Consider the following 25355-nt stretch of genomic DNA (forward strand, 5'->3'; position numbering starts at 1 on the left):
CCATTTGAACATACAACAAGTTTCTTGTGGCATAGAGTGATAAAAGAGGAGACTTTGGACCATCTTTCATTAAAGCATTCAATGATTTCCTTGTCATTTTGTCGTCTTTGTAAATACGAGATAGTAAACATGAATGATTGAGACGCGGGTTGGGTTTGCACTTCCTTAGCTCCTGTGGCGATGGGTGTGGGTGAGTTTTATTTCCAGCCACTGGGGGGCAGCTAGCCTCCACGAGTGAGCTGTCTGCAGAATCCCTCTTCCTCTCGTGGTTACATCGCTTAACATTTGTGCTTGGAAGGAAAAAAGAAAAGAACCAACATGTAGTATCTCTGGATTAATCTCATTTGATTAACCCCTGAACATAAGATTTTATAGGGCACAAGATTGAAATGCTATAAACCTTGTAACTGGCATTCTGAGGATTTCTTTTCAAAAAGAAAAGGAAAAAGCCCGACAAACTTAAGCCTGTGGGTTGCAGGCACAACGCTCCTTTCAGCCATCAACAGATCCATTATTAATAGTAGAGCTTTACTAGTTTGACATTTGCACACTACGAATAATATTGCAACAACAATTCCCTGTAAGGAAAATATTTGTAAACCTTAGCTCAGAGCAATGGTAAGTTGATGCTCAGTTTATTGAAAGTCACTCATAAATAATTCAGTTCATAAAATTTCGGTTTGCGATTCTATCCCATTTGATAATCACTCAGTAAAATGATATTTAAAACAGCACCTGCTTGTGTATTTCAAGATAAGGAACAGTGTGAGAGTTGATCGTGGTGTCCATGTCGCACTCAGTCTAGGCTAGTGGAGGAAAGGAGGAATGCAGAATAAGCAATTATAAATCTGTTAAACTAGGGGCACAGGCCAGAAACAGTGACACTCATCGGAGGGTCCAGAATTTGCCTTTTACACTTATCAATGACTCCTCCCACACCCCCAAAACCACTCTTATTGCCTGTAGCCTTGAATTACAAAAGAAAACCGACAACAGATAGAATGAGAACAACAATGGCATGAAAAACGACACCTTTAAGAAGTTTAAGAAATAAAGGTGCTACCCCAAGGAAGGAGTGGAGAGCCTTTGGTGCTGATGGAATCAGGAGGGGGGCAAATTCATGGGCAATGACTTAAAAAGAGTGAAGACCCTGTCTGGGTTCCTTGTGAACCCAGTGGCTGCACCCCCAGTGGCCCAGGGGGTTGGGTGGGTAGAGAAATCATAGAAACCTCAGGTAGGCTAAGAGAAAAGCCATGGACAGAGGGGACAAGTACTCTCTTTGAGCCAGTATTGGGTTGGGCAGGGACAGGAGAAAGTGAAAAGCTGGTATGGCATGTTGATGTCAAGAGAGGACACACAACAGCTTAGTGGATCTCCATAGCCTTAGACCCCACATGGTCCTCACATGTGGGGGGTTTGGAAGATGCCTGAAGATGCTCACTGGTGGAATGCCTAGGACGAGTCACTGCAGCAAGGGGTGAAGAGACCTTACAGCCAAGGGCTGAAGTCAGGACTCTCAGATTGGGCAATGGATAGAAATCGCAACTGACCCCAGCGGACCTATGAGGCCTGGTGGCTGAGGTGGGGGTCTACTCAGAGGAGGAGAACAGACTCCCTGGGAGAACAGACCAAAGATATAGTGGTGGAGGCAGTGTGGCCAGAGCCTCCTCTGTCAGAGTCAAGACACCCTGACTGATGTCAGCAGGAAATCCAAGGGCCTGGCACCGGTGCTACCAGGACACCTAAGTTCTGGGAAGGAGACGCAGCCAGGGGAAGCCTGGAAAGTGAAGGAAACTGCTGCTCTCACAGTTTTTAAAGAAACTGCAGTAAAGTACACATAGCATAAAATTAACCCTTCTAACCAAAAGAAAAAATAGAGGTGTTGCTTAACAAAAAGAATGATCAATGTTGGTTTGCTGCTATATACAATATAAGTGATTGAAAAATTTATCCCATGATATATATATACATATACACACACACACACATATAAAATCACCTATCACGTGCTCATTGCAATATTCAAAACCCTTGTTTAATAAAATCCTAGCACAAATTATATTTCTAAAATGTAATTATTATTCAGGATGAGAACTACTAGAATCAAGGAATGAGCAATCTAATTTTCAGAGAAGGAAAGCCTGAGATTCAGGAAAGAAGAGACATGGGAACAGGTTTTTGACACGTGAATGGGACTTTGGTGTGGGAGGAGCAGGGGTGTTTGGACGGATTCCGGAAGTGCGTGTAGCGATCAGTGTTGCCCACACTGGGAGAGTGGGCACGGTGGTGGTGAACAAGGAGGTAGAGAAGGGCAGGAGGGGCTTGAGGCTCTCTGCTTCCTTCAGTGTTTCCCACTCCTGGCCAGGACTGCTCCTGCCCTTTAGGGCTTTCCCCTACATTTTAGAATAAAATTATAATATTTAAATAGAAGTTTTGAACTGATTTTAATGAGGTTTAATGTCCACGAAAGTTGAATAGAACTAATTGGAGAAAAATAAACTCTAAGTTGACTGCTTACTACTTGGCAAACTTTCTGCAAGACAAACTTTTGTGACTTAAAAGTGTTTTCCATTTAATTCCTTTTTGTTAAGAAAAAAATAAAAGAGAGAAAAGTAATTCCCAAAAGGAGAAAAATTGACTTCAGCTGCGGTTCTTTTACTCAGGCTTTGTATATTTTCTGGAATAGAAAAGCAATTTCTCCTGTTGCTCTGCATCACTGAAGGAATTAACTTCTTCAATTTTTGTTTTTCTGCTGTTTGTTATTAATGTGTAATAAGCAATTGGACTCGTGTGTTCTCTGCCTCCCAGCATTTGGCGGGGAAACCACAGACCACAGTGCTCCCTTGGTCTGCCTTTGTCTGATGTGGATGGTGGGATCCTCATTTGTTTCACAAGGACACTCGGAGTGGCAAGGAAATCAGTGATAACGTGAAAGTGAGCGTGTGAACCCAGGCTTTAGGATGAGACAGAAGGGAGACGAAGCCGATGGGGAGGTTGAGAGAATGAGGAAGAACCAGAAAAGGTGGAGTGGGTCTTGCTGAGGCAGTGGCCCCGGTACCACTGTGCATTGGCTTCACCGGGAGCAGGGAGCTGCTGTCCTTGGAGAATTTTCTGTCGGAGTAGATTCAAGTGTTAACCCTTTCCTTTGGGAAGGGGGAAGAAGAAGGCAGAAGAGCAGAAAGTATTTTCTCCTGGCCTGCTCTAGCTGACCTTCAGAACGCTTACTTCAGGAACTTATTTTTCTTTATTTTATTCTACGAAGGGAAAACAGTAGAGAACTTTTAGCTTTAAAGTTTTTCCCTTTAAGTTTTAGGTATGCTATATTTAAGTGATTTAGACTAATTTAAAAACTGAGTTTTGTGAAACGTTCTTATCTTAAATCTTAGTGCATAGTAAGGGTGTAATTTACATACAGGGACTCGTGAGCGAAGCAGCCTGGATTCCCGTGTACCTTGACAGGTGCTCACAATTTCATACTTTGGTTGACTAATTGTAGGTTATGAACTCTTTATAACTTATACTTGAATAATATTGTGTTGGGTATGTCTGAGAAGCTCCATAAATTTAATGGTGCTTGATTTTGGTGAGACTAATCAGATATACTAAAACACTTTCTTAAAATCTTAAGAACTTCCTAAATCACCACCTAAAATATGGAATTAATTTTCTTATTACCTAGGAAAGGAATTATATTACCAAGTTTGATTCTTAGGGTCTTTCTTTGCTATCTTTGGTTCCTTTTAAACAGGAACCTCCTCACATTTTTTATGATATAATACTTGAAAGTTAAAACAATTCAAAGACAATAATTGCTCTGATTAATTTCTTGTCTAATACAAAATCTCCAGGCAATAGCTACATTTTCAAAATCCTTGCCTTATGGTGGCTTTCATATCTAGATATGTTTATGTTCCCAATTTAGATTGCACTTCAATCAATGAAAGTTTATTTATGTAATTAATTGTACCTTTTTATTTGCATGTTTGAATCTACCTGGGAGTTTCCTTTAAATACAAGGCTTAACATTTACTCTTTTTATTGGCAGAATCAATAATAGATGGAAAATCAGGAAGCTGGCAAGCTTTAAAAAGCAGGAACTAGATATTGCATAATAAAGCAAATGTTAAATGTACTCATGACAGGAAGTGCATGTATATATATTAATATAAATGTTAAATGTACTTATGGCAGGAAGCGCATGTATATATATTAATACAAATGTTAAATGTACTTATGGCAGGAAGTGCATGTATATGTTAATGGTAATTGGGTGTCCTTTCATCTCTGCCCCATCAGGTTGTGATGACGCCAGTTTTGGTAAGAAGTAAGCATTGGAAATCATCCCTAAAGAAGCTTTGAAAGAATGTTTGGTCTGCATAGCACTTACATAATGTTGTTTTGTTAGCAATAAGACATTTATTCTTTATGTTTGTGGTAATGGAGTGTGCCTACTCTCTGACATGGTATTTTTGCTGTTGAAGGAAACAGTAGTGCTTGAGATTTGCCTTTTGAAATCTATAGGTGGCAATGATATTTATTACAGGCTAGGTTATGGTCTTTAGGGAGAGTGAAATATAGCAAATACCAACAGGTAAGTAAATTGGGTTATTTTTTTCTTTCTTAGCAATATAAATTTTGCTTTGTTGGTAGCAGAGTAACTCATTTGTGACTGTGAGTAGTTTGGGGTTTAAAGACCTAATTAGCTCCTGGATGAGGTTATAAATGGGACTATATTCATTCATTTAATGAGCAAACACCCCGAAATACAGATGTGGCAGACAGATCCATCCCTGACGTCTTGAGTTCCCTGTGGTATTGGTAGAGGTTAGAGGTCACCAAAAGCAAAGCCTCTTAGCCTCCCCTTGAACTTTGATCTTCTGTCAACTACTTTCTTTCTAAGGTGATCAAATAATTCTTGGTTTGGGCTGGAAACACCTTTCTTTGATGACTCCCCAAGTCTATCCTTAAGTTTTTCAAAGAGAGAAAAAAACATTCTAGAAATTACTGCTTGGTTTCAGATGAATGGATTTTCTGTATATGATCACACTGTCTTAATGAAAAGTTTTTCTCACAAATCATTGCATTTCATTTTCCTTCCAGATCCCTTGACTTGGGTGTGTGTGCTAACTATTGGTATTTATAAATATGTCTTGGTTATTTTTATGGGGTTGTACTTATGATAAAAGTAATAATAAACTGGGGTTTGCAAAGTTAAGGTATTGTAAGTTATACAGTTTCTCAGGTTGGCTGATTAATATGCTTTTGATGGGGGGACATTCTGGGCTTGGGTTATTCTCCTTTGGTTTTAGAAGATGTCTCTTAAGTGAATTAACGAGTAATTCCTAACATTACACTGAATGGCATTTGATTCACCTTTCTCTTTAAATGTTTCCACAGGAAAGGAGCAAGATTCTGAGGTTACCATTTCATGGTATTTTATTTTATTTTTATTTATTTATTTATTTTTTTATCCTCACCCGAGGACATTTTTCCATTTTTTGTTCAGGTAGAGTGGGAGGGGGAGAGAGGAACAGAGAGAGAGAGAGAAACATCGATGTGAAAGGAACACATCGAGTGGTTGCCACCCGCAGGACCGACCAGGGCCGGGGACAAACTGCAACCGAGGTACGTGCCCTTAGCGGGAACCGAACCCGGGTCTCTCTGGACCGCAGGCCGACGCTCTTAACCGCTGGGCCAAACCGGCCAGGGCCATTTCATGGTATTTTAGTACAAGAGAAAAGCAGAAGAACTAAATGCAGGGTTATGTGAGAATTGCTATGTTTGCTGGTGAACCTAACTCTCTACTTTTTACGTTCCCTGTTTAACAAAAACAAGCACAACTGTGATAATAGCAGATAGCCCTCAAAATGATCCTACAATGAAACTTGGCCCCTGATCCTCAGTTCTGCAGCTGTCGTCTTGGGTTCCTGCTGGCTTGTGTCTGCTGGGGGGAGACAGCAGGGGCAGGTGGATGTGGGCTGGGGGCTTGCCCAGGATGAGTCATGCCCCTTGCTTCAGTAACAGAGACCAGATCCTGGTATGGGCAGTGACATACGCAATGAAACAGAAGTTTTTTTCTTTCTATTATGATTTTTTAAAAATTATGATAGAAGAAAGAAATGGTGCTAGATGTGTCCTGGTCTTGCATATGCTGATTTTCATGTTTTCAAGATGAAAAGACCAATAGGAAAATTAAAGAATCAAAACTTAATTTGGACTTCTTTAGTCATCTAGTCTCCAAAATGTACTTTCTCTAGATTACCCCATTTCTGTGTGAGTTATTTTGAGTCTTCACTTTACCCTAGCTTGACAAAATGGAATCATCTTGGACAACTGTACTCGCCAACATTATCAGTTGTCCAGTTCTATCTCTCCATTCCTATCTCTTTCTTCTTCAACCAGGATTTTTATACAGCAGTAGCTTAGAAGTAGCAAAAAGGGTGGATGAGACAAGATTTGCCTCTTTTAATTGAGCTTATTTATTTGTTTTGGGGTGCCTTGGGTGACCCTGCTTCCGCCTCTCTATCAAATCCTTCATTTTCTTATGCCCAGAATGCTGACTTCAGTCAGTCTCCACTCCAACCCTTCTTGTATACAATGACCAGCATAATTTTCCTAAATGAGACTTTCATCAATTTATTCTCCAGTGACTTTCTAATGCCCGCAAAGGCTGGCTCCCTCCGGTCAGTGCCCACCGTTCAGCCCCCACATACCTTTCAGAGGTCAGTCATCTTCACAGCCTCAGCACAGGACAAGCTCTCTTTTGAATTCCAACCTCTATGCTTTGCTCATGATGTCTTCCCCGTACCTTTTCCTGTTTGAATCCTAGCCTTCTTCAAGGCTAGACTGAAATCCTTTTTTTCAAGAGGTTTTCTTTGATCATTAATTATCTTAAAACTGTATTTCATCTGATCTAAGCCATCTCCAGATAAAAAGACACACCACTGTTTCCTTCACCACCAAGACAGATAAACACCCGTCGATTAAGCGAGGATGCATTGCTTCCTTCGAATTTTATTTTAATTGAAAAGCTCTTTTAGACCTACTTAACCATAGATGTAATAAAAATAATGTGTCCTCCTTGTGCATCCTGTACAAATATAACTGCAGTGAGTAGGGTAAGAGGTTTCTAAAACTCCTTTACACTCAGGGTCTGATTTTTCTGGGTTGCCTTTCTACCTACTGTCTTCCATTCTGTACATTGTGATGCTGGTGTTTTCCTGGTCTTCCCAGAAGGTGTCAGTGGAAGATTTTCAGAAAACCACTAGGACACACATTCCTTCTTCAAATGGATCATCAGTAGTTTGTTGACGTGTCACTGTGCTGCAGTGGCCTCTCATGCCTCCTGGAGTGACAGCTGAGTCTGCACAAACTGGTGATGACAACTCTGTCATGATTGCTGCCGACCAACAGCAGTTATAAGGGGATGTTGAATATCAGATGCACCCAATCTCAATACAGGAAATAGTGAAAAACAGGTGCAATTCAGAATGGATGAAATATGGTCCTTTCTTATCTACGGCACTCACTGGCTGTCTTCATATGCTGCCCCTGCATCACTGTTTACAAGGCCATTAAACTGATGAATGTGTTTAATTCTGCTGGACCTCAGTAAGACAGTCTTAGAGATGCAAATCTATCAAAGATGTGTAGATGGTAACTCATAAAACGCGGTCTCACTCTTTTTCTTGAGACATAGTCAGAAATCTAGAGACAAGTTTCCAAACAGCTCCAGGCTAGAATTTGTGGGTTAGGTTAACATCTTTGGAAGTTTGTCCCCCACATTGATATTGTCACTAACTGAGATCAGAACTTTTTTGCAACTGAAAAAAAAATGTGGTTGCATTTTTCCTTTATTAAGTGCCTGTAGGGACCCAGGAGTTTTATGTCTAGTTAAATCATCGCAAGTCTGTTAGGCAGGTGGATTTATTTGTAGCTCAGAGAACAAAATATCTGATGACACACAGCTAGAAGAGGACAGAGCTACGATTTAAATCCAGGTCTGTCTGACTCCAGTGCTTGTGCTCGTCTGTGACTCGCATGGTGTCGGTCATGTGTACATACAGGCCTGCAAGACTCAAAACAGGTGACTCACCATAATTCAGGGATAAGTTCAGGAAATTTCACAATTTGGAATATAAGCATAAAATGGTAATAATTCAGAACACAGATCCAAGGAAAGCCTATACTTTATTTTCTTTTTTATGGCACTTCCCACAGTTTGTAATTGTATTTTCTTTATAATTACCTATTTATTTATATGTTCTGTTTACTGTCTTCTCCCAGTGAAGGCAGGAGCAGTGGTTTTTTGTTGCCTCTGAAATGTACATTTTTCACATTTTAGCATCTGTGAATTTAGGATGCATCTTACAATTGATGTATTTAAGTTTTACTGGCAGCATTTTATGTATTCCCTTTGATTGTTACATAAAATAATTATCCATATTATAATTAATGTTTAAATGTTTATATGTGTTTTTTAAATTTTTAAAAATTGATTTTTAGAGAGAAGAAAGGAGAAAGAGAGAGAGAGAGTGGGAGAGAGTGAGAGAAACATTGATGTAAGAGAGAAACATGGATCAGTTGCCTCCTGCACACGCCCCAACTGGAGATTGAACCTGCAACCTGGGTATGTGCCCTAGCCAGGAATTGAACCAGCCACCCCTTGGTATACAGGAGAGTGTTCCAAACAACTGAGCCACACCAGCCCGGCTTGATTAATTAACTACTCTGTGCTTAGTACACAGTATAGTGCCTAACCCCATAAAAGGCACTCACAAACATTTACTGAATGAATGAATGAAAGTGGAATTTTAAACTTTGCCTGAAAGTACTTGGATTTCTGGGTGAAGTCTCTGGCCTATGGGATGCCCATTGTCCACTCTTGTTTTCTTATTATGTCTGATTTAAGGTCTGCGTAGGGCCAATAATCTCAGCCTGGAAGGGTACACTGTCTGAACAAACGAGGCTGGAGAGCTCCTCAGCTTGAGTTCCTGGGGGAGGAGTCTTGTCAGCTGAAGCTGGTGCCTGGTAGAAACTAGCGCTAGGAAAACGCCCCTGAGTCTTCTGCTGGGCAGTGTTTGATAACTTCTCCAATGACCAGAAACCAATTTTATCAGCAGGCAGGTAGTCAGATATAGACTCAGACGTGTGCTTTGCTTTGTTGGTGCTGTTTAACCACAATTCCCAGGGTGCCTTCTTCAGGTCTAGGGATCCCTAATGACACCTACCACCTCCTACCACCCAAAGAAGGTTGACATTCAGCCACAGAGATGGAAGGTTTTGCAGTTTACTGGAAAGGCTCGAGGGATTCATAGTCATGCCTGCCAGATACAAAATGAATGCCATCAACCATCTGTGGAAATCTTCCCAGAAAGTAACTCTCCCCAAGAGAGAATGTTGTCAATGGGATGCTCATGAAATGAGGATGGTGCCTAAAATACTATCAGGGAAGCACCCGATTTAAATGTAACTAATGAACGATAAGTGGTGATATAATGAACTGGAACCTCTGTCCTGAGGTCATGTGTTGATAGAAGACTCTTGAGTCTGATACTGAGATGCTGAGCATCAGGATGAGAAAATCCTGTGACATGCTGATGACCTTTCAGCACCACGTAGAGGAGAATGACTTCCAGAGTAGATACCCGTCTTCATTATAACTGGGACAGAAAACAGCCGCTTACCAACACCCAGAAGCTGATTTGAAAAACGCCCCATAAATAAACTCTAACTTCTTGTGCTCTAGTTCTTTGCTTACTAATAAATACAGCAGGTCTTTGAATAACATGTGTTACACCATCAATGAGACTCCTGTTTATATCAATGAGCCTATAGTAAAATTGATTTGTTATATGTTGTTTTGCTTAAAGCTGCAGAACCTACCAATGATGTTTAACGAGGACTTGCTATATTTAGGTCTAAATGTTGCCTCTTTATTAACCCTACATAAGGAGGCCATGTCCTAGTGTTGGCCGTTGATCATATGAGTCTCCCAAGTTCAGATACCAAATTAGCATCCAAATCAGCATCCTGGCTTTCAAGTTAGTCTCTTGTGAGTTTGGTTAACAGGATATTGGCAGGATGAGTCCCTATTTCCTGATTATGTTGGGTGACTTGATTGGATTTGAGTTTCTGAACCTTGAACTTGAATGACTAAATCCTGGATTCAGCAACCCATCCTTAAATTTTCCTGCCTTTTGTTCATCTTGATGAGAGAAATCATATATACTGGGGCTCTCAGATCACCTTGGCTGTGACTTCCCATTATGTCTTCGCAGTAAGAATGATCAAGATGTTTAGTCACATAGAATAAATTACCTTCGTTTATTTGTATGTGCAACTGTGTGAGCACAAGTAATTTATGGACATCATTTGCTATTTGCATATGAAATAGGCCTTTTGTTCTTTATGGAGAGAAAATGACTCCTTTGGGTCACAATTAGCCTTTCTGACAATTAGTCACAATTAGTCACAATGTTGGCAGTTAATCATGCACGCAAAGTTATTTAGACAAAGTAAGACTGAATATCTTGAGCAATTTATTCAAAGCTGTGGCTTCTTTGATTTATATTTTGATGTGATTTAAAGTTTCTCACTGTTCAAAGAACTTAGTCAAATATCTCTATTGACTCCAAGCTCATTGTTGGGCAGTGTATGGAAGTAAACGAATTGTCAGAAGGTGTGTTGCAACCAGGCAGTTCAAATGCTTTGATTGGCTGATAAACGTGATTAAGAGACATGTTTAAACTGTACAGCATATAAACAGTATCACCCTAACAACACAAGGCTTTGGAACAGAGAAGAGGCCCAACAAGAGAGCCTGTGGAAGGAACACTTGAACAGTCTAGGTGTACTTTTATTCTTTATTCTTTGTATCTGGTGAAAAATACACGTGAATTAGAAATATAAAAGAGAACTTCAGGTCGTCCAGAGGACTTTTTACTTGAGAGTCTGGTGGATGCTGAGCAGGTCTCCTAGGAGACAGAAGAGGTCACTCTGGAGAAATCCAGAAGCGGAGCAGATCGCAGTGATGTTCAGGGTCGGTAAGAGAAAGCTCTGGAAACAGAGCGTCACTCGGGTGTTATCGGTAAGGAGCTGCAGTCTGTAAGCTTGCATGTGTCTTGGGTTATCTCTCACACCTGTGTGCCTAAAAATGTTCAAAGTTATACACGGATGACATTGTGAGAAACATTGTTGTCTACTAATTTGTGAGTAGTGCTTTTCTACACATTGCCACCTAAACCATAACTCTTTGAAGAAATGCATGCCACATTTTTGGGGACAATGCTTGCTTGAGGGAAAAAACATTCAGGGTGCTTTGGTCACTGTGCATTCTTGAGACCTGTGAGCTTCGGTTGGTGATGAGAAATCGTTAAGTCAGATTCTAGGCTGCGAGTTTTCTAGGGTCTGTGAATACCCCCATTCTGCAGGCCTGGGAATGAGGTCACAGACCAGGAGATGCAAAGATGGGCCTTTGGAGTCACATTGAAGAATGAGCTTCCCTAGCACTGGGCTCAGCTCAGCAGTGCTTTATTATGCAAACATACAGAAAGGGGTTTGAAACCTCTTCCACTGCCAATTAATGTCAGAAGAAAATGGAGGGTCCCCGGGACTCCCTTCTCAACCAAACCTGTGCTTCCTCAGGGCTTGATCACTGTTCCTTTCATGCATCCCCAACAGCCTAGCTGATTGTGTCCAGGCTAGCAGTTTGCTATTTCACCACAAAATAGCAAGAATGCTGTCTCTACATTTTCTAAGCACTGTGCCACCAGCCATCCCTCCCAGAGTCACTTCCAGCCAAGCCCCTGAAGTTGTTTGCAAACACTTATTCATTCCTTTAAAAATACTAAACTATATTTAGTATACAATATTATGTTAGGTTTAGGTGTCCAACATAGTGATTCGACATTTATATCTTATGATGTGCTCACCATACTTAGTCTAGTAAATCACCTGTCCCCGTGCAGAATTCTGGCAGAATTCTTGACTATATGCCTCTTCACCTTCTTCATCCATCCCTCTACCCTGCTCCCCTCTGGCAACCATCAGTTGTTTTTTGTTTCTATGAGTCTGTATTTGTTTTGATTTAAAAAATAATTCCAGATATAAGAGAAATCATGCGGTATTTGTTTTTCTCTTTCTGATTTATTTCACTGAGCATGATCCCCTCTGAGTCCATTCATGCTGACACAAATGGCAAGATTTTATTCTTTTTTATTCCTGAGTAGTATTTCATTGTAAATGTATACCACATCTTCTTCGTGCATTCACCTATTGATGGACACCTAGGTTTGCTGTTGTAAATAATGCTGTCCTATCTTCGCTATTACAACTAATTGTAAATAATGCTGCAATGAACATAGGGTGCATACATCTTTTTGAATTAGTGTTTTCATTTTACTTGAATAAATACTCAGGTAGAATTGCTGGGGCATGTGGTATATCTATACATATCCATATCTGTCTGTCTATCTATCTATCTATCTATCTATCTATCTATCTATCTATCCATCCATCCATCCATCCATCCATCTATATTTATCCTCACCTGAGGACTTTTTTTCCATTTTTTTGTTTTGTTCAGATAGAGTGGGAGGGAGAGAGGAAGAGAGAGAGAGAGAGAAACATTGACATGAAAGGTACACATCGAGTGGCCGCCAACCAGGGCTGGGGACAAATTGCAACCGAAGTACGTGCCCCTAGCGGGAACCAAACCCTTTGGACCGCAGGCCAACGCTCTAACTGCTGAGCCAAACAGGCCAGGGCTATTTTTTGGTTATTGAGGACCCACCATGCTGTTTTCCACAGATGCTGCACCAGTTTGCAGTTCCACCAACAGTGCAGGGGGATCCCCTTTTCTCCACATCCTCGCCAACATTTGTTTGTTAACTTTTTAATAATAGTCATTCTGACAGGTGTGAGGTGGTATCTCACTGTGGTTTTGATCTGCATTTCCCTGCTGACTAATTATATTAAGCGTCTTTTTGTATGTCTGTTGGCCATCTGTATGTTTTCTTTGGAGAAATGTCTCTTATGTCCTCTGCCCATTTTTGATTGAATTGTTTATTACTTTGTCCTCTGAGAAGCCTCCCTGACACTTTGAGGAGGTGACAGCTCCCTTCCCTATGCCCTCAGCTTTCACTTTTTCGTCTGTTAGAGCCCTCGTCACATTACTGCAGTGAAAGGACATTGGTCTTTATGTCTCTTTCCCTCACTAGATTGTGCATTCTTGGAGGACAGGGATGGCATTCTCTCTGTTTTTAAATAGCCTCTCTGAACAGGGAGCTGGATACTAATGCACCTTCATTTATGCTTGTGCAATAAATAGAATGAATTAAAATTTTCACATGTCTAAAAAATTTCCTCTACTTTACCACCAAGTCTAAAACATTAAAATTGATGGTAAAATATGGAGTATAATTAATGAATTAGTTTCTTCTTTGGTACAAGCTACCTTTTGGAAAAAAATTAAGTTTTTGGGAGGTTTCATTTATATATTTAGGATGCTGGTTCTGTTTACTCCACTGAAGTATGATATTAACAGAATTACTTTAATGTTGCAGTATATTCTGTCAATAATGACTATATTTTCGGTGTACTGATATGACAAAGTATTAAATTATACCTTGGTAACCTAAAATAATCAATGACAAAGATCCCAAAACTACTTAACTTAAAAGCTATAAATCTCTCTATATTTAACTTTGGTCTGTAACTATTACTGTAATGATGCTTTATTATAACTAGGTTATTGTGATATAATGATTGACTTTATCCAGAATTACATGCAAATAACAACCAGATGTACTATAAGCTCTGTGGGTTTGGGAAAGCTAAGCCATGTGTCCTTTTTATTGTTTGAGAAACACAAATGCTTTTAAATGAAAAAAAAAAACAAAAAACCAAACAAACTTGAAATAATGCTATATATATTCACTGACTTACTTGCCAAAATATGACCTAGATATGATGTCTGCTTTCTTTCTACTTTTCTCACAGATGAAGACTCTTTAGGACCAACTTGCACGTATACAAAGGACATGAATTTCAGACTATGGGTTCTGTTTTCTTTCCTCCCCTGAAATTAAATTGAAATACATAATTTTGCTGCTTAACTTTGTTGACTTTTAGGAAAACAAATAACTTGAAAGATTTTCTGGGAGTTATCTTGACTTAAATTCATCCAATTGCAAGCTGGTTTTAAAATGGAGACACGCCAGCTTCCTGTTGCAGGGATGTGTATGCTTATGTTTTGCACTGTATTTATGTATGCTAAGGAATACTGTTACTCATCAGATTTTAGATTGCTAGGTTTCCCTAAACAGTGATTCTCGTGGGGGTAGACGCTGTGATGGGGAGAGAGAGGGCTGGTCCTCTGGGCGGCACAACTCCTTCCCCTGTTGAGACACTCTGCAGGGAGGCTGCCATTGTTCCCCTGGGCATGCACAGTAGAAGCCAAAAGGAAAATAACCTTTGCTGCCAGGTATCTTTTGCAAGCTGAAAGGATGTCAGTTTTGTTACTCTGGCAAAATAGCCAGACCAGTTTCAATATCCTCTGTTAATCAAGCCCAGACGTGTTCGGCCCAGGGAACACTTTTCACATACACAAGGTCAAAACAGTTTCCTTGGAGTGTCAGGAACTGAATGGCTCTAACGTTAAGCTGGGGAGTGAGGAGATGACATGTACTATTTGTTATGGCCCAAGAGTACCCTTGAGCCTGAATGAGTTAATGCCCAAGGTGCCCGCATGGTAATCGCACCATTGTTAGACCCTGAAAGAATGGGATTCTAAGGGCAGACTTCATCCATTCCACAGATATCTGTTGAATGACTACTTGGTGCCAGGCTCTGGGCTCCGTGATATGGCAGGGAAGGAGCACTTCCAGACCTCATAAGGTTCGGGGCTGACAGTTCTTCCTATCAGTTTTAGCACAACTCTAGTAAGGAGGAAAAGAAAAAGGTCTGGGTTGAAGGGACCCACAGTTTATACCCTTGTGCTTTCTGTTAAGTTCCTACCTCCGGTGAGAAGCTGGTAGTCTAGTCAGTCATGATCAGTGCACACCGCGGTCTCCTTGGAGCAGTGTGTTGGGGCGGGGCTGCACACTGGAATTGCTGGAGGAGCTCGTGAGAAAAAGCAATGCCAGGGCCCGCTCTGGACGAGAGAGGACAGCGTTTCTCGGGGTGGGAGTCCAGGCATTGATATTGTAAAGCACTCAGGAGATTCAAATGAGCAGCCAGCTTTAAACATTCTGGTTTATTGTAACAAATAAGGGAAGTTGGGAATTTCACTCTAGTGTCCTATATAACATAAGTAGTGACATTTTATATATATTTTTCATCATATGGGTGAAAGCCATTTGAATTATTTGGTCCCTGCTGCTAGAGGGGCTCTTGGAATTCTACAAGGATGTTATTTCTGAGTTGGAGTAAACCAGTGTGGGGTTGGAGGCAGACCACATGGCCGTGTGAAGGTCCACGAAGGCTTGCTCAGGTCTAGGCATTCAGTGTGCAGAAAACAAACTCTGGGTCAGAACTTGGATGATGGAGTGTTGGAGGCAGAGGAGCTTGTGGGGATAGGGATACTCCTACCCTACAGTAGGCTTTGGGTTGGCTTGGTTGAAAAATTCACATGTAATTAAAGGTATAGAGGGATCTTTATTTGCTTGGAAAGAATGACAGGTGAGGGATTTAGTAAATGGGGAGGTTTGGGGGCCCTAAAAACAGCAGCAAGAATAGACAAAATTTGAGCTCACTCTCAGGACACCAGAACAATGGGTAGGACCCACTGGGTTTAAGCACCGTCTCTTCGCAGTGGAGGGGGAGTGCCGCTTTTGTGGAATAAAAGGAGGCTTCCCGGTAGCACCTGCTGGGAGTGGGTGAGCCAGCCTAGCATGTCTTTCTGTTCCAGAAGTCACTTTGCTGAAGTGCTCTTAATATGGGAAGGAGGGGCTGCGCTTCCTCTGCAGCTGCGGCCCTTCACCTGGAGGAGTGAAATGAAAGGGGAGGAAGAAAAGGCACGAGGGAAAAGTACACTTAGGAGCAGAATGGTTAAATTGTGGTTCTCCCAGCCAATTAAAGAGCAGGTTTGGAGGGTCCAAGAACCATCGCAGAGCAGCCTCTCCAGGAGAGGAAGCGGGGCCCTGTAGGTTGAACCCCAAATGCTGGAAGATAAAAAGGAGGCTTTTCCTTGTTGGAAGACATGGAAATTGGGTTAACTTTGTAGACAGGGTTCTAAGTGGAAATGAGTAGGACGACTGCTCCCCTCAGTTTTCTTAACTCATCACCTTCACATGGGATGTAGGCTAAGCGAGGCCAGTTGCATTTGCTTTGAGTTGAGCGAGAGCTAAACTCCACACTCACGGTGGAACTTCGTGCACTGGTTTATGCCGGAGTCACAGCTGCATCAAAGGCCCAGAGCTTATTGACCAGATTCTGAGCCTGCAATCATGGACTCCCCCAGAGCTGAAATAGATGGCTTCGGCCCTTAATTACTTGAGAAGGACTTGTAAAATGAGTAATTTGGTTAATTAGATACCAGTGGAGGTTCTACTACGTGGCGGGCACTGTCCTGGGCACTGGAGATATTGCAAAAATTAAAATAGAAAACACTGCTTCCCGTGGAGCTGATACTTTTGTAGGGATGGTGAGATTCAGTGTACTGTATACAGTGTGATACAAATAAAGTGAGCTTGTTCAGTGGGAGCAGCACGAGTGGGTGGAAGCACGGAGCACAGCCTGCTGGCTGCCGTGGCAGGGAGCCCCCCTCCGAGGCACTGTTAGGAGTTGAGGATGGGGCAGGAGTTGCCATTTGCACTGTGGGAGAGCTGGACACAGGGCCTGTCCCCTGGAAATCAGCTGGGCACCAGTCCATCCTGGCACTAAAATACCACCAGTATAACTCAGGAAATGGTGCTAGTTAACTTCAGTCTCCACCCACAACTCCTATAACCCCTGCAATGTATATGGGGTCTCCCCACACTGTACCCCAGAAACCCTTGAGTGGATTTATTTATTATTATTTTCTTTATTAATTTTTAGAGAGAGAGGAAGGGAGAGGGAGAGATAGAATTGATGAGAGAGAACATCGATTGGCTACCTTCTGCGTGCCCCACACCGGGGATTTGGCCCACAACCTGGGCATGTGCTCTGACTGGGATTTGAACTGGAGACCTCTTGGTGCATGGGTTGATGCTCAACCACTGAGCCACACTGGCTGGGCCCTTGAATGGATTTAAAGAAAAAAAATTATGGAGTATCTGTTTGAATGGATGCAAAACTCTTAGCTGCCTGGGACACCCTGTTGTTGGCCTGGTCCTGCAGACACGTCAGAGCTCGATTCCCAGCCCTGCCGCTTCCATAGCTGTGTGCTCTTGGGAAAGCTGTTAATGCTCCAATGGTCTCGATTTCCTTGTGTGGTGATAGTCATGTCTGCTTTACAGGGCTTTTGTGACCATTAAACCTAATCACAGTAAGCAGTGGTGACGTCAGATTCATAACTAGCAATGCAACCAGGGCAAACAGAGCAACCTGTACTCTGACACCTTCACGAGGTTGGGGAAAGGGTGTCCCTGCGCGGCCACAGGGTCTCCAAGAACAGACAGCTCTGTCCTCCATCCACTTCCAGCTACCAGTGATGTTAGTGGATTTGGTTCTGGGCTTTCAAAGGATAGAGGGAGCCTAAACATTTGTACAATTAAAAAATCATTTTTAACAATTTTGGTTCACCTGAATTTTAATGTCCAGGGTCAAAACCTTGGCCGTGCCATTTTATTTTTATTTATTTTTATTTTTCTATCACCACTTATTTCCCCTATACCCTCTTCTACCTCCACCCACCCCATTCCCCTCCACAATCACTCAAGTACTGGTTGACTTGATGTTATCTCACAAATACCTTTCCAGTTTGGACTTTTCTTTTTACAGATGAGGTAAGGTGTCTCATTTAGTTGAGGATTATCAACCTGGAGTCAAAACAAAATGTGTATAGTTCACACACAGTTTATGTACACAGACATGTAGACTTCGGCTTGGGTTCCACAGAGTTCAAGGCAAAGGTAAATTTAAACATTAGATGGATGGGTTTGTCATGAGACAAAGTCCGGATCTTTGTTATGAAAGCACTTGGCATTGGGCCTTTGTTGAGATTCGTTCTGCAACATCTCATGTCTCTGGTCTGTGTTTACTTTTGAAGCAATGAGAGGGACCCCAAATGTTAGAGAAGGAATGAACTTAGCTATCACCTAGTCCAACGCTTTGGTTTTGGAGTCGTGGAAGCTGAAGCCAGGAGAGGTTAAATGAGAGACGCAAGGTCCTGCTATTGGTGGCAGAGCTTGGACTGAGACCTACAGCCCCGCTCTGACACCAGGGCTGGTTTGTCTACAAATTGCCCTGCTGTGGAAGTAGCACCCATTTTTCTGTGAGGTAACACAGTAATCACTCTTTCATTCCAAGGTGGTAGTAACATACCTTGCCACCAAAATGCAGATGCAACATATTATTTATTTATTTATTTTTAATCCTCATCCGAGGACATTTTTCCATTTTTTGTACAGACAGAGTAGGAGGGAGAGAGAGGAAGAGAGAGAGAGGGAAACATCGATGTGAAAGGGACACATCGAGTGGCTGCCACCCGCACGACCAACCAGGGCCGGGGACAATCTGCATCCGAGGTACGTGCCCTTAGCGGAAACCGAACCCGGGTCTTTCCGGACCGCAGGTGGACGCTCTAACTGCTGAGCCAAACAGGCCAGGGCTGCAACATATTATTAAATGTGTAAATTATATATTCGATGTTGGACATCGAATTGGTTTCTGGCCATCCTCCTTACCCCCCCATCCGTTGGTGCTTGCTCATGCAATGCAAAACAATTTGAATGTGACTCTTAAAAGAAAATAATCCAGTTTGCCTCTTGCCTTCTTAACCCCCCTCTGCCCTCCCTCTCCAAGAGTCCGAGACCTTCCACAGGCCAGCAGGATAAGCCACTTCCAGACAGCGAGTCATCTGACTGCTTGTTGCTGCTGTTTCCTAGCAGCCAGAAAGCTGCAGGTTTAAGTTTATGGACTGACAATGCACTGATCTGATGACTAAATATTTGTTTGACATTATTGACTTTTTGTGGTGGGAAAAAAAAGTCCCTCATGATACCAGTATACTTTGGTATAAGGCACTGCTCACTGAGGCTGATCAACACTGGCTTTCATGCACATGCTGGTGGGGTTTACTTTACATCCTTTTGTCATTAGACAGACAGTCAGTGTATGTAAGAACATCTTCAGTGCTTACCATGCTTTTTAATGTAGCTCTGAAAACATTTCCTTTAAAGACACATTGATATTTTGTTTTGTATACATAAATTGCTTTAGAAGTATTTTTTCTCTGTCATATTTAATCAAAAATAGAAAAATGAGTGTTCTGTTTTGGGGACCAATCTCTCCTTTTCTTTACCAGAATATATATAGTTTTCCTTTGCAATCTTATAAAATTAGGTCTTAGAGTAATGTATTGCCATGGCAGAATCTTAGTTAAGGTTTTATATTCTTTGGAAGACTTCAATTGCTTTACATCCTGACTGTACTGGCTCCCCACTTTCTAAATTTCTTTTTGGCCACCCAGCATTTGCCACATTGTTGTTTTGCTGCTCAGTTCCTGGCTCCCTGGTTGCCCACTGTGCTCTTAAGCTGCTGAAGACATTTAGTACAAACTCAGAGAGATCTCTTTGAGAAAAGCTCTTTATTCCTCCCTCATAGGAAGGCAGAAAATGGTCAGAACAACAGGACATTGACCTGGTTTATGCCACATTTGAAAAGAGATTTCAATTTACTTCTATTTGAAGTTTATGGAATGTCTGCTTTGTGTCAGGACTTGGGTTAGTTTCTTTTTAGAGAAATGGCAAGAAAACAGATATATCGTTTGGCTTTTTTAAAAACCTTACCCTTCCCCCTCAACTTCTCCCAAGGAGTCCTTTGGTCTCAGAAAAATGAAATCCCCAACTTTATTCTTTACTTTTTCTAAACTTTTTTTGGATCTTTAATTGGTATTCCTTGACTCTAAATTCCCCTCTGTCTGCTAGTACTTCATATGACTTGTCATTAGGAAGCAGAACAATCAGTGTATGTAAGATCATTTTCAGTGCTTAACATGCTTTTTAATATAGCTCTGAAAACATTTCCTTTATAGTTGAGTTTCTAGAAAGAGTAATTTATATTCAGAGCTTGATTATTTCTCTTTTCCCAGTCATCCTTTTCTCAAGTTTATATTCATTTTCTTTCTATCCAACCAACAAAGTTATTCTGACAAGGATTACTTTGTTATTTACTGCTGCTTAATAAACCACATCAGAACTTAACAGCTTAAAGCTCAACAACTATCTGTTAATTTTCTTGATTCCATGGGTGACTGGACTCAGCTGGACTCTTCTTCTGTTTCATGTGACATGGTTGAGTTGCAGCCATCTGTAGGCTTGACTAGGTTGGCATGTCTAAGACAGCTTGAAAGTTGCTTCTGGGATGGTAGCTAGGAGGTTGACTGGAACTGTTGATCAGAATACTTTGGTTATTCTCCACGTGTCTTCCTCATGTAGCTTGGACTTCTCACTGCATGGTGGTTGGTTCCAAGAGCATTTCCAAGGGCAAAGGCAGAAGCTGATGATTTCCTAAGGTCTTAGCCAGAGAAGTCTTACAGTCTCACTTCTCCCCACATTCTTTTGGTAAAAACTGGTCACAGGACAAGCCAAATTCAGTAGGAGGATAAATAGAGTCCATCTCTTGATAGGTTAGTGGGATTGATGGTCACATTGCAAAAGAGATATGGGATGCTATAGCCACCTTGTAAACACAGTTACTAGGGAGAGCCTAAATGACCCAAACATCTTCTATAGCTGTGAAACTACTGACCACTCTCTCCATGGATTATTGGTGATGCTGCCTCCTGGTTTCCTTTCCATCTACCTTCCCATACTCATTCCTACCTTCTCCATTTGTTCTTCTTTCCCTCCTTGGCCCCGGCATATTGGTGTTCCCCAAGGTTCTTCACCTTCTTGTCTTTTCACTCTCTATTTATTTCTTGGAAAATAATATCTGCACTCATGGCATTGAAGGTAATGTACTTAATAAAAAATGAATTGGAAGCTGAATGTCTACTAATGGCAAAATGAGTTAATTAGGGTACATCCATATTGTTGAATTTTTTGAGGCCATTCCACAGGTAGGAATAATCTGTATTAAACTAGAAAGGAGTCTGTGATGTATTATTAAGGGAAAATGCATGAAAAATTTTATAGTATAATGTAGAGACGTGTGCATACATTTGCATGTGTTTGTATGAGTATAGTACATATGGCAGATATGCTTCAACCTGCCAACATTGGTTATATACAATATGCCTTATTATAGTAATTAACAGTTTTAAAGTAATCAGTGGTATTCAGAAATTAATTTCAAGACCAGATATGAACCTGTAGACAATAAAGTAGATGGTAATGTAGACGAATATTTCTTTAATGGTTTAGGGAATGTTTACAAAAATAGGGATGTCTTTTGTGTGTATGTGTTGAATGCTTACATACACATAGAAATATGTCTGTAAAGATTTGGAAGAAAATGTTAACAGTAGTAATTTTGGGATGGCAGATGATTTTTATTTGTTTTGGCTTATCTGTATTATGCAATTTCAAAACAATGTTATTTTCATAATAGAAATAACATTATTTCTAAAAATAGAAGATAGCACATGAAACCGGTACCATTAAAATGCTTGTTATCTAAATACCCAAAACTTGAAAGGGTAACAACAGTATGAAATTATTGCAAAATGAATCCATTTGAGTATAGTAGTTGCCACATGACATTTTTGTTCCTTTCTTGTAGCAAAGACTGAAGGAAGAGAAGGAAGCCAAGCGAGCACTTTTGGATAGTAGGCACGACTACTTATGTGCGATCGTAGCTTCCTGTGTGGACTTGAATAAAGCTGAAGTGGAGGATGCCATTCTCGAGGGGAATCAGGTGCGATGCATTTGAATTCTCACGGACTTGTTTCTGAAGAGCACAGAGGGTCTGCTGACACAGTCTTTGGCAGGATCCTATGCTGGGTCTTAGCGGAACGTGCCTGTTTTAACATGGACAGGACTCCATTCTCATTCTGGACAGATGATGGCAGCGTGAGTTTAGGGCTCTCCAGGTTTTTCTGTTGAATGCGGTCCTTATAACTGCCATTTGAATTCCATGATTCTGACAGCACTGTCTGCATCTCTCTGAATCCAGTGAAGCTGGGCTCAGGTGCCATTTTGGAACCTGAATTTGGAGAACAGAATCTCCTCTCAGGGGCTGATTTATTTTATTTATATATATTTTTTGTATTTATCTCATTTTAACTTGGGAGATTGAATTGAGCTATACTGGAGGATATAATTTCCTGGGCAGTGACGAAGGTATATCAGGATCCCTGTGATGGTCCCTGGAGGTCTTTAAAAAAACTTTTAGAGGAGAGAGAAAGAGAGAGGAGAAGGAGGAGAGGGGAAGGGGAAGGAGAAGGGGAAGGAGAAAGAAAAGGAGAAGAAGGAGGAGGAGGAGGAGATGGAGGAGATGTTTAATAGTCAGCTTTGGGCAAGAGAATGGAGGGAAGCACTGGGTGTGAATGTTTGCTGATTTCTGTTGTGTAAATACTCTTGCATGGCTGATTCTAAACGACAACACAGTGTTACTAAATGTTAAGTTGTGAGCCCTTGGCTGTCATGAGCCAGTATGAGTGGGCACCAGCACTGCACCAGCTTGGTTCCTTCCTGCTGTGTTACTCAGTGGAGTTAATAGGAGTCAGTGGGACAGTTAAGAGAGGATAACACTGAAATGGTTTAACTATAGCATGAATCAATTAGGGGTTGAGGAAATACCCCTTTTCTACTCTTGGTCCGTCTCATTACAGCTAACATTTATTGGATATTTACCATGTGCTAGTCTCTCTTCTAAGGGATTTTTACCATTATCCCATTTAATCTTCATAATACCAGGATGTAGATAATATTATTTCCAAAAATAGAGGTGTAGGAGACAGTCACATAGCTGATTGGGTCTTGGCGAGAGAGAGTTTCCGATCGAATTGCTTAACTCTTCCCCGCTTCCCAGTTCAGATATCTGGGTTTGGGATAACGCAGGTGGGATAACTGAGTACTGAACTGCAGGCAGCCCAAGTGAAACTACGATGTCATATTCAGGACTCAGGAATATTAAAACCTGGAGGTTTGAAGAAAGGATCCTGGCTCAGGCTTATAAGCCAGGCTAGAAGGATGAGCATTTCAATACGACTATGATGGAAGAATTTCTTTCACTACATTCTTGGCTTGGAAGTGAATCTCATAGAATGCATCCTACCCATCCCCACAGCATCCTCGGGCAAGGAAACATAGCAAAGAAAACAGCAACCTGCTTTTCCTCATATTTAATGATTTTATCTATAACATGGTAGAAGTTGAAGGGGCCTCATTTTCACATTTAAATACTTAGGCTAGATTTTATCTTTAAAATTTTTTTATTTTAAATTGTGGTACAATACACATAAATAAAGCTTACCCTCTTAATTATTTTAAAGTGTGTGTACTGCCCTGGTCGGTTTGGCTCAGCGGTTGGAGCGTTGGCCTGCGGTACAGAGAGACCCAGGTTCGGTTCCTGCTAAGGGCACGTACCTTGGTTGCAGTTTGTCCCCGGCCCTGGTTGGTCATGCGGGTGGCAGCCACTCAATGTGTCCCTTCACATCGATGTTTCTCTCTCTCTCTCTCTCTCTCTTCCTCTCTCTCCCTCCTGCTCTATCTGAACAAAAAATGGAAAAATGTCCTCGGTTGAGGATTAAAAAAATAAAAAATAAAAAAATAAAGTGTGTGTACTACATTTTCTTTATCCATTCATCCATCAATGAACAGTTGGGTTGCTTTCACCTTTGGGCTACTGTGAATAATGCTGCTTTGAACAAACACCTCTGCAAGACTCTGCTTTCTATTCTTTGGCATGTATACTTAGAAGTAGAATTTTTGGCTAATATAGTAATTCTATTTTTAATATTTTGATGGATTTCCATACTGTTTTCCATAATGACATCTTATAGCCTCACCAATAGTGCACAAGGATTCCAGTTTCTCCCCTTCCTTGCCAACATTCGTTATTTTCTGTTTTTATTTATTTTTTGGTAGTAGCCACCCTAATGGGTGTGTAGATTTTATCCTTTTCTTCCATTTTGAATTCAAAACTATGCTATTGACTATTTAAAAAAAGTGCCTCCATTGGTAGTGGGCCAGTTGGGAGACCTCTGGGTGTACAGTGAACCTCATGGATGGGGTGGATGGGACTAGGTTCTCGGTTGCTATTGGCTGGACTGTTCCATGGTTATATGTGTTCTCATGGCATTTCTCAATGATTATAGTGATTATTGCAATTTAATATTAATAATTATCTCTAGTATTTTAGATTGGGTTAGAAAAGTTTGTTCTCTGATCTACAATTGAATGAAAATGAAAGTCATCTATGTTTGTATTTGCCTTCAACAGCTCAACACTTTAGGAAATTAGCAAAAATGGAGGGACAGTGTCTTCAAATGTATATATGTAACAAATATTTGTATGATTAATTGAATTACTGCTTTGAATTGAATCTTTACTGTGTGAGGCATTTATTCTTCGTGGTTTTGAAGTTGAAGTAAATAGATTCCGTGTGGCTTGCATCAGATGCAGTCCTCTCTGAATAAGAGAGATGATAGTAAATGCTGATTTAAATGCAATTTCTAATTTAGAACAAAGTTGTTAACTTGCCTTTCTTTTTCCCAGATTGAAAGAATTGATCAGCTTTTTGCTGTTGGAGGTCTTCGTCACCTCATGTTTTACTATCAGGATGTGGAGATAGCAGAAACAGGTATTCAAATTTTATGTGACATAACCCAGAAATGTGTTGTTAGATTTAATTGAGGATGGCCATTGTGAGGACTGAACAGATAGCAGTGAGGTGTCAGGGATGAGGCCTGGGTTCTATTTTTACCTTAAGGAAAGAGGACAGGTAATGAGGAGTATTTAGCCTGGTTGTTCTATCTTTGTTTGGGATGTTTTGTTTACTTTTTCAGGCTTTTCTGGTAATTAAGGAACAATAAAGTCGTTTACGTTTTGAGACTTCCTTTCCTTACATGCTAGTTCATTTCAGGCAATTATGCTCTAGAACGGCTAATGCGCATCTGTGTAGATAGAGAAGTCTACATAGGCACTATGTCTTTTTAATGTAGGAATTGTTGCCAATGAGCCTAACACGAATTTTCCAGTTAAATATCACATTTTGTTTATTTTCTACTGACTGTGATTCAAATGAGTAATATTGAATGATAAGTT

At 40.9% G+C, this 25355-nt stretch overlaps 1 protein-coding gene across 1 annotated transcript in view; it reads left to right on the forward strand.

Annotated features, from left to right (window-relative positions):
- Nucleotides 1–25355, forward strand: part of DNAH5 (dynein axonemal heavy chain 5) — a 286089-nt gene that overhangs the window by 49656 nt on the left and 211078 nt on the right. Inside the window, exons 4-5 of the mRNA XM_036278902.1 lie at nucleotides 21868–22002; nucleotides 24807–24891. Of these exons, the coding sequence (XP_036134795.1) occupies nucleotides 21868–22002; nucleotides 24807–24891 (220 nt within the window). The remainder of the gene's footprint in view (nucleotides 1–21867; nucleotides 22003–24806; nucleotides 24892–25355) is intronic.

This window comes from Molossus molossus, unplaced genomic scaffold, assembly GCF_014108415.1.
Source record: "Molossus molossus isolate mMolMol1 unplaced genomic scaffold, mMolMol1.p scaffold_m16_p_3, whole genome shotgun sequence".
Lineage (NCBI taxonomy): Eukaryota > Metazoa > Chordata > Mammalia > Chiroptera > Molossidae > Molossus > Molossus molossus.